The sequence below is a fragment of the Ascochyta rabiei genome, chromosome 10 (genome assembly GCF_004011695.2).
Source record: "Ascochyta rabiei chromosome 10, complete sequence".
NCBI classification, from domain to species: domain Eukaryota; kingdom Fungi; phylum Ascomycota; class Dothideomycetes; order Pleosporales; family Didymellaceae; genus Ascochyta; species Ascochyta rabiei.
The window spans coordinates 203,328-220,794 of record NC_082414.1 but is presented as its reverse complement, the minus strand read 5'-3'; the positions used below and the strand labels follow the sequence as shown (position 1 = coordinate 220,794).

General features: G+C 48.9%; 8 protein-coding genes across 8 annotated transcripts, besides 10 other annotated features; 4 read left to right on the top strand and 4 right to left on the bottom strand.

The window, feature by feature from the left end:
• Nucleotides 1–321: 321 nt before the first annotated feature.
• EKO05_0006163 (uncharacterized protein) lies at nt 322–759 on the top strand (the record flags this gene model as incomplete). The annotated part of the gene is made up of 2 exons (XM_038940313.1): nt 322–419; nt 471–759. The coding sequence occupies 2 exons, from the start codon at nt 322–324 to the stop codon at nt 757–759; spliced, it is 387 nt and encodes a 128-aa protein (XP_038797670.1).
• Nucleotides 699–736: a tandem repeat.
• Nucleotides 760–1,119: 360 nt separating the features above from the next.
• Nucleotides 1,120–1,153: a tandem repeat.
• A 1,145-nt stretch (nt 1,154–2,298) lies between these two features.
• Nucleotides 2,299–2,886, top strand: EKO05_0006162 (uncharacterized protein; the record flags this gene model as incomplete). The annotated part of the gene is made up of 1 exon (XM_059636750.1): nt 2,299–2,886. The coding sequence occupies one exon, from the start codon at nt 2,299–2,301 to the stop codon at nt 2,884–2,886; it is 588 nt and encodes a 195-aa protein (XP_059492733.1).
• A 534-nt stretch (nt 2,887–3,420) lies between these two features.
• On the bottom strand, nt 3,421–3,891 carry EKO05_0006161 (uncharacterized protein; the record flags this gene model as incomplete). Its single annotated transcript, XM_038946034.1, has 1 exon — nt 3,421–3,891. The coding sequence occupies one exon, from the start codon at nt 3,889–3,891 to the stop codon at nt 3,421–3,423; it is 471 nt and encodes a 156-aa protein (XP_038797669.1).
• Nucleotides 3,892–4,295: 404 nt separating this feature from the next.
• On the bottom strand, nt 4,296–5,659 carry EKO05_0006160 (Gluconolactonase; the record flags this gene model as incomplete). The annotated part of the gene is made up of 4 exons (XM_038940630.1): nt 4,296–4,891; nt 4,938–5,236; nt 5,289–5,443; nt 5,510–5,659. 4 exons carry the CDS (start codon nt 5,657–5,659, stop codon nt 4,296–4,298), a joined length of 1,200 nt encoding a protein of 399 aa, XP_038797668.1.
• A 288-nt stretch (nt 5,660–5,947) lies between these two features.
• Nucleotides 5,948–5,984: a tandem repeat.
• A 1,083-nt stretch (nt 5,985–7,067) lies between these two features.
• On the top strand, nt 7,068–8,174 carry EKO05_0006159 (uncharacterized protein; the record flags this gene model as incomplete). Its single annotated transcript, XM_038946033.1, has 1 exon — nt 7,068–8,174. One exon carries the CDS (start codon nt 7,068–7,070, stop codon nt 8,172–8,174), a length of 1,107 nt encoding a protein of 368 aa, XP_038797667.1.
• Nucleotides 8,175–9,097: 923 nt separating this feature from the next.
• Nucleotides 9,098–9,639, bottom strand: EKO05_0006158 (uncharacterized protein; the record flags this gene model as incomplete). Its single annotated transcript, XM_038940340.2, has 2 exons — nt 9,098–9,420; nt 9,474–9,639. The coding sequence occupies 2 exons, from the start codon at nt 9,637–9,639 to the stop codon at nt 9,098–9,100; spliced, it is 489 nt and encodes a 162-aa protein (XP_038797666.2).
• Nucleotides 9,640–10,621: 982 nt separating this feature from the next.
• EKO05_0006157 (uncharacterized protein) lies at nt 10,622–11,018 on the top strand (the record flags this gene model as incomplete). Its single annotated transcript, XM_059636749.1, has 3 exons — nt 10,622–10,645; nt 10,713–10,808; nt 10,899–11,018. The coding sequence occupies 3 exons, from the start codon at nt 10,622–10,624 to the stop codon at nt 11,016–11,018; spliced, it is 240 nt and encodes a 79-aa protein (XP_059492732.1).
• Nucleotides 11,019–14,153: 3,135 nt separating this feature from the next.
• EKO05_0006156 (uncharacterized protein) lies at nt 14,154–15,881 on the bottom strand (the record flags this gene model as incomplete). Its single annotated transcript, XM_038946032.1, has 1 exon — nt 14,154–15,881. The coding sequence occupies one exon, from the start codon at nt 15,879–15,881 to the stop codon at nt 14,154–14,156; it is 1,728 nt and encodes a 575-aa protein (XP_038797665.1).
• Nucleotides 15,882–16,304: 423 nt separating this feature from the next.
• Nucleotides 16,305–16,346: a mobile genetic element.
• A 50-nt stretch (nt 16,347–16,396) lies between these two features.
• Nucleotides 16,397–16,528: a dispersed repeat.
• Nucleotides 16,398–16,407: an inverted repeat.
• Nucleotides 16,398–16,528: a mobile genetic element.
• Nucleotides 16,479–16,513: a tandem repeat.
• Nucleotides 16,519–16,528: an inverted repeat.
• A 143-nt stretch (nt 16,529–16,671) lies between these two features.
• Nucleotides 16,672–17,467: part of a mobile genetic element that runs on past the window's edge.

Sequence of the window (17,467 nt, the reverse complement as noted above, 5' to 3'; positions counted from 1 at the left end):
ACAACCCTTGATCTGCCACTTCGAACCCTCCATCGATCCCTGTGCTGCCCAGAAAGCAAGTGGATCAGTCCATCAATACAGCGCAGGATCGACCAGGACGCGCAGTTCATTTCGTGACACCTATATCACGCGGAGTAGTTCTGCATTCCATAGATTCTCACTTCATAATCGCAAGACGATCATTAATTCTCAGTCTCGGAACTGTTAGCCACTCCTTCAAACACTCACCACGATCTTTACCATTCATACCATCTCAACTTTCGCTTCCACACGATACCCAAATTGCTCCAACACTAGCATCTTCACCACCGACAAGCCAAAATGAACTTCTCCATCATCGTCGCTACCCTTATCGCCGCCGTCGCTGCTCAGGCCAGCGACGACACCTGCTCCGCTCCCATCACTGTCACCGTTACGGAGTACGCACACCTCTTCCCCTCTTCCCCTCCGCCCTTCTAACCACCACCCAGAACCCTCTCCTACGGCATCCGCACCCCCAGCGCCCCGGCCTCGCTCGCTGTTACCGCTCCGGCACCCTACCCCACCGGCAGCGCCGCCCTGCCTCCCGTCGTCCCCACCAGCGCTGCGTCGACGCCCCTCCCTTCCGTGGCTTCGTACGGCACGGCTTCGCCTTCCGGTACCGGTGCGTACAGCGCGCCTGTCAGTGAGTTCACTGGCGCTGCTGCCAACTTGAAGGTTGGTGGTGTCGTCGCTGGTGTTGGTGCTGGTGTTGGTGCTTTTGCGGCGCTGTTCTTGTAGATGGTCGTTGTATGTAGGGGAGATAGATTATATACCCATCCGATGTTGCGTTACTGCATTTTTGGTTGTAAATGCTTTCGAGACTGCGAGTGTTGCTTGTACTGCTGCTGGGATGTGGTTCTGCAGCGTGGAGGCGTTGGTGTGCCGTTGGTGTGCCGTTCGTGAGCCGTTCGTTATGGGTGCGTGAGCCGTTCGTTATGGGTGCGTGCTGAAGTATATGCACTCAACCTAGATTTGCACTGTTTCAATTCAAATATACGTTGGAGACAATGAGGGGGTTCGACTAGCTAGCTGTAGCTGTGTGGGGAACGCAGCAGGTCATGGGCCAGAATTTGAAGCAAATGTGATAATCAAAGAGAGCTAGCAACTTACCTGTCTATCTACCTACCTTCCTTCTCTGTCTGCGGCAATAAATGGTTGTTGTAGATTCGCGTACGTCTATAATTGGTACGCACACGTTCTAAGCTGAAAATAATGAATATCCTCTTAGTATCAGCTGCGCTGCTACAGATATGTGCTCTAATTTGTTGCCGCTTTTCGTTTCGGTGTGGTGCTTACCGTCATTAAATGACCGTGCAAGTGATCACATTATTCGTATACAGTGTGATGGAAAGTGTTGCTTCCTGATTGAGACTGCGGCGAGAGCTACAGCGCTATAGGAGAGTGACGCTATGTTCCTCATGGGTTTCATACAACTGGCAGATTCCACAACTATCCGGCTTCAGGTACATGATACCAACGCGTCGGTAAGGTTCCGGCTGAGATGAGTTTTCTTGTGGGATAGGCACGCCCAATGCATCCCTGGACTGGTTGATATCAGAATAATACTGCAGACCCTCGAAGCAACTATCTTCGTAAATAGCAATACACGGTATGAGCACCTGTGAGGGCCTTTCGACAAGTTTGTTCATCACGATGCGACGAAGAACTTCGTGTCTCTCTTCAGAAGGGTTGAAAGTGATCGAAGCATACCCAAACCTGGTGCATTTAGCTGTGAAAGATAGCTAAGCATGCACCGACTTCCCACTCAAAACTAGGGATGCTTGTGAGACCTGTCCGGAGGCAAGCTTCTCCACAGTCAGCTTGGCGATAACAGCTAGCGCGCGACTTTGCATGCACATGAGATGATTCGTATGCTGGACTTCCGTCGTTTGGTTTGCCCAACTCTAAGCTGGGGCTAGCAAATTAGTGTGGCAGTGATTAGCACGGGATTCGACACACCAGTCACTGCTGGATGAAGCATTGCTTCCACAAGTCGCATACTAGTTCGTCGCTGGTGAATTGAGCTACACACTCCATGATACCATTGTGAGCTACAAGTCTATCGGTTTTGAAGGACGATTTGCACAGTGTATAGTTCTCCAGCAAACTTGCCCAGGAGCGGTAGAAATCAGCATTCCATGTGCGCCTCCGCTGACCAAGGATGGGTTCGTGGCCGTATGGTCCGTGAGTAGTTTCCTCAGTCAAAAGTAATCTACTCCAATGATATCATCGGCTTTCGGTAGGCGAACAGGGTAATAGTCGCTACACAGATCCGTCATGCATTCCCAGAACACACCAGCAGATGTGAAGTGCATGATGCGACTAGACAAGAAAAGCTCCTGGACCACCCATGCTCGCAGGTTCAGGGGACCTTCGACGACGTTCGAGTGGAGCTGCTTGCTTGGACAGACCAGATATATGATCGCATCATCTAGATTTTCGAGGTCGTCCAGGTCGTCTAGAATTTACTATTGCCCAGTGACCTCAACGGAAACAGACACGGTCGCCAGTGGACTTCAAACAAATTGTAAACCCACCTCACCATTCTTATCAGTTTCGCCGCAATGTTGCAAAGAGCAGAAGAGTAGATGTTTCCCATCCACGCCGACTGCGCATGCCAGCCTGCCAAGTCGTCTTTGTCCTGGAATATGCACAGGGAGTCGATCCAGAGGTAGGCCACATCCAGCTGACGATAGACCTCTACAGCTTGCCTGTAAGTTTTGGGCAATCGTTCGACAAGTACTCGAAGAATGTCTCTCAGGATGTAGTGCTGCCATCTTTCCAGCGGTACTCAATACCCATGTCGAAGCTATCGAGCGACGCATACATATCGACAAAGTACTTTTTATCGGCCGGTTCGCTTGAGCTGCCACTATCGGGTGGGTGAGAAGCGCAAAATGTTGCGCAAAGACGGCATCTTTCTGGGTAAGTTGGCGCACTCTCGCAGACAACACGATCTTCCGTCATGATAAGCGTAGAGAGGGTCTGGGTGCAATGGGCGCAGAGCTGGAAAGATATGTTTTGACGATCAAGATGTGTACCGACGTCGGCTGTTTGTCAAAGTTGTGTCTATACATGCGTGGGAGAATTCTGATCTTGGTTGCCTGACCGCAGCGCTGAGGCCCCGCAGTGCACCCCTGAGAGCCTGGATCAGGTCGTGTCACTCTATATGCCTGCCTACAGATGAGTAATCGCCAGGTTTACCGATTCATGCTGATTAGTACGTTAACAACGATTGGCTGGTGGGAAGAGGTAGACTAGGTATAGCATTGAATATATGTCTTTATTCAAGGCCGACAGGCAGTGTGTCTGTACATCTTAACAGTCAAAGTAGGCCAAGCAATCAAGCTCAATGTCGAGCAATTCATTATCGTTCGTCTTTACTCACTTCAGGATCCTCTATAGACCCAGAACGTTTTTCACCTTCTGCACGACAGAACAGGCTTGCGCCGCTTTCATTTCACGCAACGCTCGGTCATCCGCCCAACCCTGGTCAGCTTCATCCCGTGCACACGATGGAAGTGGGAATTGCACATCTAATCGCGTGACATTGTCGTTATCAGCTGTTCGCTTTAATTTGGCCGCTACATCCCGCGCATCCTCCTCTGCAGCTTCAAGAGCAGCTCCCGGGTGATCCGAGGCTATAAATGAATCCACTCGTTTGTGCACCACGGGTTGGGCGACCTTTTCGGTATTCATCCCGTCGGCGAGCGGAGGAGAGTCAAGCGCATCTTCGTAGTTCAGCCACCGCTCGAGATGATCTAAGTATGTTGCCTTTTCTTCGGCCATGCGTTTCCGGTTTGCTGCAGTGTAAGATTGCGGGCGGAGATAGTGCCAGAATGTGAAGCGTTTTAGGCGTATGAAGCGCATGCGTATGGTTGAAGACACTTGCAAAACACTTCAAATAGTGGTGGGATATGTCTTGCTTGAGCACCTGTTGTGTTGCATTGTGGGCAGATGCTGTAGACCTCATAAAGGGCGCGTTTGCTCCTTGTCGTTGAACAATGCTTTTCAGAGAAAACAACGTTCGCCAAATGTACGAGAGCTCGGTGGAAGAAATCAGGTCAGCAAAGCACTCGTCAGCTTAGAACTTTTACATGCGTCTATCTTAAGACAAAAGGCTGTACACCTGTGCTATCATTCGGTAGAGGACGTGGCTTTCGATGGCGTTTGATCACGACCATTGAGCTGAGTTTTTCATTGATCTCCACACTGCGAGGCTTATGTACGTTCACGTATCATCCATGATCGTGAGGTGTTCAAATGCCTACCATTTACTGGATCGGGGCGCCAGAGGCAGCAACAGTGGCATAGAACAGCTTGGTCTGACCAGTAATCACGATGCGTCCCTTTCCAGCGAACTGGAAGTTGGCAGCAGTAGTTCCGGTATAGATTTTGCCAATGAGCTTGCCAGAGGTGTTGTACACCCAGACGCCATCACCAGCGCCAGCGTAAACACGGCCCTTGGAGTCAGTGTGCACACCGTCAGGAATGTATGAGGGCATATAGGCAAAGGTCTTGCGGTTCTGGAATGTTCCGTCATTGGCAACATCGAACGAGTAGATTGAGGCTGGAGAGGAGAGGTTGCGACCGTAAAAGCCAAGGGCGATACCAGTGTCAGTCACATAAGCCTTGTTGCCATCCGGTGAGATGGTAATGCCGTTAGGCAGGGTGAAGTCGTCAGCAACGACAGTAATGGCGCCAGTCTTGAAGTTGTAGCGGTAGACTTGATTTCGCAGACCAGGCACAGGACGGAAATCCTGGAGGAAACCATAGAGTGTGTCGGTGAAATAGAGATCGCCATTCTTGGAGCTGACGGTTAGGTCATTCAACGAGTTGAACTGACGGCCAAAGTAGTTGTTGATGAGGGCTACCTTCGTTAACATAGACTTGACACTGGCTTTTGTGGTACTCACTGCTGGTGTTGTATGGCGCCTCTGGGTTCATCAAATACAACGCTGAAGGGATGTTGCTACCCTGACCTTCACCAGCGAAGATGATGTTACCCTTGTAGTTAGTGCCACCATTGGGGTTTATGACCTGAGGATTGGTCGTGTTGACGATAGTCACGGGCACAGCCTTGAGAGTTCCGTTGCGAACTTTCTCTGCGTCGGCAAGAGAAATCTTCTGGATAATAGAAGACTTGTTCAGCCCAGTGCCGGCGGCAGGAGCACCGGCATTTTGAACGAAGAATACTTCATCGCGGGCAGCATGCCTGGGTAATCTATTAGGCTTTCATGAACCATGCTGTAGGTTGATGAACCTACCATGTGACAGCCTCGTGGAAGATAGGATCGGACTCAGAGGAAGCAATTTGGGTCAAGGAAGGGTTGGATCCGATGACATCGTAAAATTCTTCATCGTAGATGTGAAACGGCTTAGCCAGCAAAGACTCTGCAGTAACACCAGACCAGATGAACAACTGGGGACTAGTCAGACCATCCGGAAACGTGGGGAATTGATTTTAATGGGGGCGGAGGTAACATACAGTGGAGTCGTTCGCAATCGCGGGAGGCGGCACGGATGCCAAAACGTTGAAGACCCTCTGATCCACGACCTGGGCAGCTGCAGGTACATTTCGTGCCAAGGCACAACCGACAGCTACGCTGACAGCGAAAAAAGCACTTGTGGACGGCATTTTGACACGAAAAAGCAATCGAGGTCAACCTGAAACTTCTCCAACGGGCCGAAGACGAGCAGGCCACACACAGCTGGGCACTTGCGAATAGAGTTCGCAGATGGATATCGAGGATATATACAACTTCTAAGATTACTTGCAGCCAAACCCATGTGATAGTCTCGCGTCATTTTCGACGAGGCTTGCGGCTAGATTTGACCTAAGGCTTAAGGCTCGGATTTGGCTTCGATTTTGGCAGAGCTAGACCCAGCGCCGTTCGTGCGCGGCGGAAGGGACGCGAAGGCTCTGTGCGGGATGCGGAGGCTCTGTGCGGGATGCGGAGATGTTCCAATACTGATGGGAATCTCAAGAACGCTAATTCGAGTTGCTTGGTCTTGGCGCAAGAACATGGGTTCTACATTCTGAAAACGCAAGGCTGAAGCTTCGAGCTGTGTAAGGGGTGCTCATGCTTGAGTACCTACCACAGTACATATCGACAAGGGATTGTCTCATCCCGTTGGCGTGTGTGATTGCTTCAGCGACAAGGAGAAGGACCGACGTTGCCGGGGCTGTGCTTTTCCAAGCACGTGCCAAGATCGTTGGATGCACTAGTAAACCCCACGGGAAATCCGCAATCTGCACCCCAGTCTTCCGGGCTCCTTAGTGGCCCGCCTGAGGACCAAGAATGGTCCTAGTCATGCAACAACACCACCTTGTTTTTGACGCCGGAAACATCATCGCGCCGAGAGACTGTGCCATTTTGGCGCAGCCGCGAGCAGTCCGGGCCCTTGGATCTGCCTCTTGGCACTACAGTCGCCCCGCGCCATGGGCTGAAAGGCGTCTGAGCCATGTTTGCGTCAATTCAAGCAGCCCAAGAGAATTTCAAACACGCTCACCCAGCGTGACATGAGGCGTTCCAGCAATCTGTCGACATTTCAGGTCGCGCCGACATTATCACCGTGCAAAGCCTCACCAAAGACCCGCGACATAAATTGACATGATATGACAGCCATGGGTTAGGTCGCATCGCACAAGATTGGATGCAGGACCTCTGAATGACGACTCGACTCGCAACTAATTGTCGGGATCACTGCCGACTTGCATGAGTGCCAGGCACAGTTCCAGGATGTACCCAGGACACACTATCAAGATGCTGATGTATTGGCCAATACCCACTGATGCTGTCTCTCGAAACTCGACTTGACAAGATATGCCCGCTAAGCTGCCGAAGAGTTGCGTGTACACAGTGGGTTGCACAGCATTAGACTGCAGGGTAACGGACCGATCTCAGCCCCCTTTCCAGAAGCTTAGGTCGTGTACTCTGCTCGCGCTGCTCAAAGATAGGCTACAGACATGATGTGGGGTCTCCCAGGGCTGTCTCTCACTCCCTCTACTGCTTGTCTGCCTTTTGGCATACCTTTGTACAACCATGGCTGACCTGACTGTGTTGAAAGTCGTAGTGGTCGTATTCCTCAGTGTTGCGATCTACAACTTCCTCGAGCTCAACGTCCAAATCTTTACCACTTTCAAACGGCGAAGCGGTCTCTACTTCTGGAGCTTCACGATCTCAACATGGGGCGTCCTCTTCAACGCCATCGGATACCTCCTCCTACATCTCGAAATCACTACGGAGGGAAACCTCTACGCAACATTCATTTTGATAGGATGGTGCTCCATGATCACTGGCCAATCAGTCGTTCTATACTCTCGACTGCATATCGTGATGCACAACCGAAAGCGGCTGCGGGCCGTTTTGGTCATGATCATCACCAATGCCATATGGCTCCATATACCCATCATCGTCGTGGTCTACGGTACCAACTCAAACAATCCCAAGCCATTTGAGCACATCTATCCGGTCTACGAGAAAATCCAATTGACTGTCTTCGTGGTTCAAGAACTGATAATCTCTGGCCTCTATGTCTACCAGACTGTCAACCTCCTCAAACTCGAGCGGACTATTGGCAACAATGGTACGAAAGGTCTGCTCCACCACCTGATTTATGTCAACATCCTAGTAATGCTGCTCGACTTCAGCATAGTCGGCCTTGAATTCGCGAACCTTTTCGAGGTTCAGACCTCCTGGAAACCCCTTGTCTACAGCGTCAAGCTCAAGCTCGAATTCAGCATCCTCAATCGCCTGGTCGAGTTGACCAGAAGCGCCAGAAGTGGCGACTCCCGCTCCTACAGCAATGCAGCTCGATCTGGAGGCCTGGCGCTGGGCACCATGAAAAGTAACGGCACAACCCTTCAACGGTCGGTAGCGCGAGGCGCAGACCAAACCGGTGAATGGGAGGTACACGTTGGAGGGGGTAAAGGTAATAACACTGCACTTCCTGCCACAGTCGTCAAGACCACCGAAGTGAAGATCCAGAGTCATAGCCGCCGGAGAAGTGACGCGAGCTTAGCCGAGAGCAAAACAGAAATCCTACCAGAAGCGGCAGCTCACGATACGCAGGAGATAGAAAGAGGGAGTGCATCGTCAGTTTCATCGGATGTTGGATACGGAAAGTACGCCAATCCGTCCTGGCGGTAACTCAGACCTTCGACCACATGTATTGTACCACCGTTACGACAACTAGATACCCTAATTACAATCCTCTATGACTCACGTCTGACCACTCTTGCGCAGACGTTAATCGCCAATTATTCAAGTCGAAGTCAACAACGGCATGCCAGACCTCACAATCATCAAAATTTTGGCCATAGGTAGGACAGGAAATTAAGGTAGACTGTCCATTTCGATCCACATGACCCAGCGGTGCGCCTTGTAGTTGGAGTCAATGCCAACCTCTATTCAGCCTCGATCACATCCCAAGCGCTTTCTCAACTTCGGACCACGCCTCCGCTCACATGGACCAGTTGACCCACCAATCTCCATTCGCATCTTTCCCGATCAAACGACCGCCGTTCCTTATGCTAATACCATCACCATGGCCGCAGTTCATGATGAAAATTGATCTTCCAAGCTTCGACATCCTGTCCTCGTCATCCACCCTGGATTTTACCACAGCAGAAGAAAAGTTGACGTCGTAGAATTTTGCCCGATTCCAGTTTGACTACGAAAACATGATCTGGTTCCAAAAACCGACCATGGGATATTGAAGTCCTTTTTTTAACCCGGTCAAGGGACCAAGCGACCATTGATTTCACTTGCTGGACTTCTCTCTGCTTCTTCAAATCCTCCCTCACGCACGACACCAATTCGCCCACCGACATGGCTTCGATTTCCGCAACCGTTTTCAGGGTGAGCGCACCAATAACAGCATTACCAGTGTATGCTATTTTACCCGTGGTCAGTAAATCTTCTGATACGCCACGACGATTCATCGCAGTGATGATGTGAACAGGTCGACTCGGACGCGAGTGCTGCGCAGCCAATGTTGTCTTACACCAGAATGCAAGGAGAAACGTCGCCGTTGCTAAGGAAGACGTTTTGCTTCCGCTCTCCTTTGGCAATCAGATCCTCCATAGCTTGTGCTCTGAGCTGATTTGTGTTTTGAGCTGATCTACACACAACCCTGGAAAACAAATAATATGACCGGTCTCCATCTTAAAGAAGAAGATGATGACGAACAGGATGAACCAGATACCTGTCAGCGCGGAAGCAAAATGTACGTAGTTGGATGGGTTCGCGCCTTCGGCATTGGCAACGATTGGATCGTCCTTATAAGGCACAAATATCGGCGCGTCTTCCCTACCATCCAGTACCGCCAGCCAAGCCTGGAGTAGACGTTGTCGACCCAAAGCATCCAAAAACACATGCGGCCAGCTCAGGTTAACTGTTCTCACGTCAGTGCCCGTACCGTGTTCGAAAGCATCAAGCTGCACGCACCCAGAGTCGCGTTGGTCAAAGAGACAACATGAACTGAAAGAGCAAGATGGTCTTTCTCTGTCCAATCCACCATTTCTGTAGGACGCTCTGGGCGTGTTACCAGAGCCTTAAAGAAAATGGGATCATCGTGAATTGTAGGGCGCGAGGCTTTGACCAACCGTGGCATTTGACCAGCTAACTCAATCTCGTCTATGCTTTGCTGACGATCATCGTGGGACCATACAAAGCCGGTTCGACTCTCATCGTATTGTTGCGGTATACGGAGTTCTACCTTTCCTTTGGCCTGTGAGGGTGGTCAGCTCGTCGGAGTCTACGACATGCTATTAATATGAATGTGGGTTGAACTGACGTTCTTCTTGTAATTAACGTGCTCCCATTTGGTGCCAATCACCGACCTGGAGCAATCGCTCCAGTGCAGAGCGAAGCTTCTTAGGGTCTAAAACGTCATCAAAACGGAAGGTGAAGTCAAGAGCTGACTTCAAGAACACATCGTTTGAGTCCCAGAAGCGCAGAGGCAACACCTGATCTCCAGTCTAATAGTTGGCAGCGTCCTGTATTGTGGAAAGATCTGATTTCGAGGATGGCATACCCGAGAACTATGAATGACTGTTTTAGATGGCTGCTTTATCGAGGTGCTTCACCTAGCAGGTATAACGGGTGATTTGCGATGTCGTAGTAATCTTGCCTTCGAGCCTGGACATGTCGCATGCTTACACTCGACTTACCAGGCCGCAGCAAGCGCCGTAGCATTGGCGGCCTGACATGCACTTACTACGAAAATGGTTTAGCCGGCACCACCATCTCGATAATTCCGCGCGGCGCTGCCTGGCTGAGGTATGTGGTTATTAAGTCATCGTACTCTAGGGCGTGCGAGTTTTGTAAAGCCTTTAGTGTCATGACTTGAGAGAACCAAAGTCCTGCAAAATTTCCTCAGATGTCATGCTGATGTTCCGGGTTGAGGCATTTATCGTCTAGGTGTTCGTGATACGACGTTACGATGTGATCTGGCGCAAGCTTATCAGCGCTAACTCTTCAGGGTGTCTTCTGATTGGTCTGCTAAACGGCTGTCGTTAGATTCTGTTTCGGAAAATCTTCTCAGCACAACACCGCCGTCACCTCCTTCAGCACTTCGCTTCCACTTCGCAAGCATGCCTATCTCCAAGAAAGCCAGAGTATGTTGCACCCCCTTATGCTACTGCGCAGATTTGGGGTAACCGCAGCTTACCGCCAAACTTATAGGTCCAGCGCGAGCACAAGGCAGCCGAAAAGGCTGGCACCCGCGCTCCGGTGAAGGCAAACGGCCTTCCAGTTAAGGCTCCAAAGCCAACGTCAATTGTACGATCCTATGATCCCTCCCCGTCCTCATGATCTATACTCTTTGACGAGTCGAGACTGGGAATGAGATCGCGCGGCTGACATTTGTAGTGCCAGAATTGCCGCAAGGAACTGGTATCCACAAATGTTCCACAGCTCGAGGCCCATGCGGCCACTCACGACACCACGTTGTGGCCAAAAACCAAGTGCTTCCCCAAAGACTTTGCGTGAAGGAACCAAAGCAACTTAGAAAGAGAAGATTTGCTCATCGATCATCATCATTGTCGTGACAGTTCCCGGCTGCTCACTCGAACTGAAGGGACACTCACGGCTCCACCGGATTGCATTGTAGTGATCCCAGGTAATGGCAAGGCTAGATACGGTACTCCCTACTCACAGTCATACTAGCGCTTGTTGCGGCTACGTGAACACACCATCCAAAAACCAAAAATGAACTTTTGAGTCAAACCATAAATTTGTTTGTCATTCTCAAACGGCTGTATCCATTCACGAAAGCTGTTCTAGCCGATCATTCAGAACACGCCAAGATTTTGATCGAGGAGTAGACCAAGCCAGCAAAGTACGGCCCAGAGTACAGACAACTTCGTGCACAATGCATAAACGATTTTCGCCATTCCAAATTTCCGCCGTGCCGCTACCCATCTGAGCACCGCCTTCTCCCACTGTTCAGGTGTCACGGCACCCAAGATAACATTTTCCAGCTCATTGTAGTCGTCTGTAGCATGTGTCGCGCCGCCCATGCCCACATCGGGTCGGAGTGTGATCTGGACGTCTCCAATAAGAGAGACCTTCTCAAAAAGGAAACAAGCCTTGGTGGACGCCACGTCGTAGCTGGACAATGAACGAAAGTTCTCCTGGAAGTATCTCTATTGTGAGCGCTTTCTGCTTTGCCCACAACTTTGTGTAGATAGGATCTCGAGGTACAGTACCTGATATGGTTTCGTCGACGTCTGTGAATGCTTTCGTCATTTCAAGTGCTTCGACCAGGCGAATCGAACACTAGATCCAATTGTGTACGCGCTGACCCCTCGCAAAAGAAACATCGTCCGCCAGGATGGCATCGCTGTTGTGCTAGCGGGGTTGCCGTGTTTCGTTGCATATCGTCTTGCCTTGCTTGAATATGTAAGTCTTCTGCATGAGATTCACACGCTCATCTTCACCCGCACACTCCTTCAAGATCTGTTGAGTGCCAGCAATTATCTCCTTGTAGTAGCCTCAAATAGAGTGCCGTTTCCATTAATTTCTTCGCATGCATCATCCATACCACCCTTGTGCTTGTTACACATTTGGTGCAGAATGATTATTCGTGTAGACGTAAACCATGACATCATTTCATAATCCTCGGGCAAGAACTCTGTCTCGGTGAAGCAGTAGACCGGCACCCACACACTCTCGGCACTGTCGATTAAGTTGTAGCAGACATCATAACACCACAGTTTATTGGACCGGGTCCCGTATAATTCCGCTATAGAGCGTGGTTGTAACCTTGGTCTTCGAGGAGCTACCCTGGTCGTCTTGAATCCATCTCGCAATCGATAAAGTAAATTGGGACCTATTGCAACTATTCCAACATCAACATGCCATTTGCTGTCAAGCCTGACAAGATTAAGCAAATGGTTCCGTCCATTGTACGTCTTGCTCTGATTGTGCTGAACATCCGGGAAAGGACTAATGGCTAGCGATACACAGCCTCCGCAGTTGCACACCTCGTAGCAAGGGAGCGGAGGTCAGTTCCGAAAAAGGTGTTGTTTTCCATGCATCGTTCACCACGTTGGCGACGGACTATCTTTGAGTGTAGATCTGCCACATCGAGGGTGATAGTTTATGCGCAAAATGGTGAAGTTCAAGGTTCTCGAAAGAGACTTCATAGATATGTTGTCTGGCCAGAGCCTCCAAGAATGACAGCCCATGCTGCTTGGTCGTGGCATAGGACTTCTCTGATAATGAAGGCGAGTCAAGGTACATAGCAGTGGCGGCTGTTCCCATCTGACAGAAGCGGCTCGATGGCTAGTGGAGTCTTGTTGCGTTGTCGATGAGATACATGAAGTGGAAGGTGTAACGATTCTGGAGCCTTCCCACTCAGAATGGGATATTGCAGCGGAAGGGTCAGCACTTGCCAGTCGCGGCTGGGTATTGCGGGAACGTATGTTTGCTTCCCGCATGATGCTTTCCACGAGCTATGGGCTGTTCTGGGTGTGCAGCAAATCGCGGGCTGCTCAACTAGCGACCAAATTATACCAAAGAGTGCTGGCGCCTCTGACAATGCAGGAAAATACTCGAGGATATCACGGCTTGTGCCGCTAATCTTCAGTTTGAGACTAGGTCGTGAATACGAACCATGGAGGGGTACTTACGGAAAGCACTGACCGTTGACACGGATCTAGTCCCAGCTACCGAAAGCTTTGGGCGAGAAATTGCCCTACTGACTGTGACAATGTTTACCTCAGATATCTTTGAGCACAACCTAGCGTAAGCTAGCGTGGATGGGAAACTTTATTGGTGCCTGGCAAAATGTACGCACACCCACCCCAGACTTTCACGGCTACGATCAAAATTACTTCATAGAAAAGCGAGAGGTTTCGACTGACCAGCTATAGTTGGTTGACAGTGAAATTGACGGGTTAGGTGACAGATTGGGACAGCATGCAGGGCAAATCGTGACAACCACATAAAGCCAGCTAGTTATCTACCTGCCCGCGTTCATAGTCTGTGTTAACGAATCAACGTTCCAAATTTGGGGTGGGTGCGTACAGTTCGCCAGGCATTCTAACGTCTTGGGTTCAATGCAGCCCACGAACCCAACTGCACATCGCATAGCCAGCACTCCATTGTGGTCATAGGCTTCGATAATCCAAAATGTGCATTTTCCTCCTAAAAGATATTATACCAATTTGGAGGCATTGGCAAAATATGAACCTATCACTCAGGTCAGATCCCATTTTGTGGCTGCATGGAAAGCCTGTATGTATCTGGAAAAGACGCGCAGTGGGTTGCGAACCCACTGATCGGCTACATTATACGAGCACCTCGCACATTGGTGCCTACAGCAGATCGGCCCCGCGTACAATCGGGGAATTCAGCCCGGAAGATTGCTGTACTAGACACACTTGCAGATACCCTGCACGAGCGAGAAGCGACTATCGAATGCCTTGGTTGGAAGAGGTGGCGGATGGAAGATCACACCCAGCGAATTTAATTTACTGGTGATTTCATCATTGCACAGATGAGAAGAAGGATATCTATCGCAGGACCGGATGGTTGCAAGTTCACAAGTAAGCCGCGGGATATCGTGCTGACATAAGCAAGACTGAGATATCACGTCTCATTTACTACGCCAAGATACCACTAATTCCCGGTGGATCGCCATTTTGACTCGTCATAAAAGATGGTTAAATTTCTACTCTTGACATGCCTCGAGTATGTCATGCCATAGCTCTGCTCGCTGAAAGTCTGATCCATGTCACCGAAAGAGTAGCTATTATTCGGCTTATTTGAGTACGATGCTGTTCCAAGCTGCCTAGTGCTTAGAGCTATTGGTCCACTGACCAAGGTAAATGTCGACAGGTCTGGACGACCCGAAGAAGAGAGTTGCATTCCGCGATCAACAGAGGCGTCGATAGTGGTGTTGGAGCCGGAAAAGGTATAAGTTGTGTTAACTGTCAGTGGGTACGTGTAGCTGAGTGTGTTGCTGAAGCTCGGGGCGCTTTTCAGGACGGTGGCCGAGGTACCGGCGGTCTTCTGAACATTCTGTTGAAATAGTCCCTGCTGGCCTAGGTAACCGGTGTTGGTGTAGCCGAGACTCTGAGTCCAACTACCAAAAGACGATTTGACGGTGTGGGTGCGCTTGACCGTCACGTCGTAAGAGAGGGTCTGGTTTGTACCGTTGCTAGCTGTGAAGGAGGAAGCTGTGCTGACTAGGGGTGAGGTTGAGATAACAGGAGTTTGGTGCTTGCCGTTGTACGGTTTTGAGCCATAAAAGAGAAAGAGCTTCCCCGAAACCAGCCAGTAACTGTTGATGTCATCTTCGGAGAGGGTACCTGCTCCATTACCACCGTTGTCAGAGATGCCTACAATCTTGACTGTGAAGGAGTGTGGCTTTCCGTCCAGAAGATAGGGAAGGAACGGAGTGATGTCGATCTCATAGTCGCGGAGATCGTATGCGTCGATGCCGACGATTGGGTGCCAGAAACCAGGTGCGATCCCTCCAGTAAATATTGTAGGAAAGGGCCATGCCACTCCTGCCAGAAGGCCGTCGATGAAGAGCCGCACTTCACGGAAAGGGCCGTACCCAATGAGTGTGCCAACAGTCGAGTCGAAAGTATGGATGTTGGATTGCAGAGCGTTGGTGTACCAGAACTCCTCATTGCTCTGGCCCGTAGCAGCGATGGAAACCGACGCGTGGGTAACGTTCAGCGGGAGAATGTGCTCGATAGTCGCGTTATCTCCAGGTAGTGTGAATATACTCGGTGCACCGCTAGATCCAAGTTTAGGCGAGATTGGAAGGATCAAATCAGCATGCGCTGGTCCAATCGAGTCGTAAGAAAAAGTAGCGACCAACGTTGTGTTGAATGCTCCCGTATAAGTTGAATCGTAGACGTTATTCAGGCTAAATATGACATCTTGTGAGGACTTCCAGAGACTGAGATACATGCTCAGATCTTTCTGGTATCTATAGATAATGCCCGAAGCCGTGGGCTCTGCTGTAGAGGTACGCCATACCTCAATGTCCCCGAGATACATCTCCGCAAGCCGGTCAAATTGACGGCCTGCAACGGTCACAGTCCATTCGATGATGACGCTATTAAAGATGCAGTTGGGCGGAGCGTACTTTCCAACATATGGGACGCCGTAAGAGCTGGCGAAAGTATGTTCCATTAGGGTCTGCTGCACTTTGCATTTTGTCGACTCAGGTACAGATACGGGTTTGTAGAGTTGAATGACTTCCAAGGGTCCAGTAGAACTCAATGCAGGGTGGGATGTAGCCGCCAACTCCAGGGGCTTTCTAAGGATCGAGTGACGCGCGTTTGCAGATTGCAGCAGAAGAACAACGGCAAAAAGTGAATGGAACAGCATCACGATTGCAATCCGAGAAGGCAAAAGGCGGGCTCGACAGTTGTGAAATCAGTTCTGTCAACGTCTGAATAATTGACATCAGTTGCGACACCAATAGAACTTTCCAAGGTTCCACCCAATTTCGTATGTCAAGCATGACCAATATAAGGAATATTGCGCGATCGCGGATGAGGAAGGCGACTATACGCAGCAAGATAAGTGACCCTGACCCCCGGAAATAAGTGCCGTCAGAGAGATCGATCTCGTGTCATGACGACTGCAGCTCAAATAAATCGTACAGGAATCGCGAACGGATACAAGGAATCGTGTCTTTGTTCAAACAATTCCAGCGCTGGGTCGAGAAAGTCTGAAAGCATGCTGCAACACTTCGGTGCACCTTGAGGTACGTTGCGATCCTGCAAGCGCGATCGTTGTTGAGCTACCTACCGTGTCTGTGCGCGCAACGCCCAGATTCGCGCAACGCCCGTTTTTTACTAGTAAAAACACCAAAATCTCTTGTTTTAAAAGCTAATTAACTCTACTATTAGTAGAGATAAAGACTAACTTTCTATTAGAAGGATACTCTATTTATATGGCTCTATAAGCTAGTGGTTATTTTAATCTATAATATATAGTATTAGTTATAATAATATTTTTTACTAGTAGAGTAAAAGTTCTTAAACTTTAATAAAACTTTTAGATATTAAAATTTAAAGTATAAACCCTAGTCTGTAGAGTATCTTTAGTATAAGATTTACTTTAGTATCTAGCATAGTTCCTTATATATACTATATTTCCTAAAAATATAAATTTAAAAGTAGCTAACGTACTCTACAGACGAGCTGGTCACTAGGCAAGTTAGTTACTTTTGCTAAGCCCCTATTAAAACTCACCCTATTATAGCCTAAAACACTAAAAACTAGTGCTGTATAAGACTAAATAAGCTATAATATTACTTAGAGACTACTTCTACATTATTCTTACATATTTATATGTTATGTCTAGTCTTACTGCACTGTCTATAGCGCCTTTAGGAAGGCTTACCTACTTTAGTATATACCTACTTCTTTACCTTCTTACTATTACTACGTGCCCTAAACTCTTTTAGAGCTATTAATTACTAGCCTTCTTTAACTATTAGAGTACCTTCTTTCTTAATCTACTTTCTTTTATGTAATTTTTGTTGTGTAGCTACCTTATTAGCAGCTTAAAGCTTAGCAATCTCCTGTTGTGCTAATACTAGCTTATCTGTAATTATAGCTGCCCCCTTTAAGACCTTCTTAAACGCTTTAACTATAGAGGTAGGTAAGCTATTTATAAACCTCTAAATCCTTATCTTTATAAGTATTAATTACAACCTAAGTTTAAGGGTTTTACTTAGGGTTTGCGACTGCTAGAGCTTGTTATTAATAGGTAGTAGTGGTAATAGAGTGCGTAGCTTTATATTAAGGGCTATTATAACCTAGTCTAGGTTAAATAGGACTAATCTAGCACCTTAGAACCCTCCCTAGATATTCTTAGAAGTAATTATAGTATTATAGTCGCGTATAAAGTATAGTAGGAATTCTGTCTTTATAATATAGTTATTCTAGTTATATATAAGTATT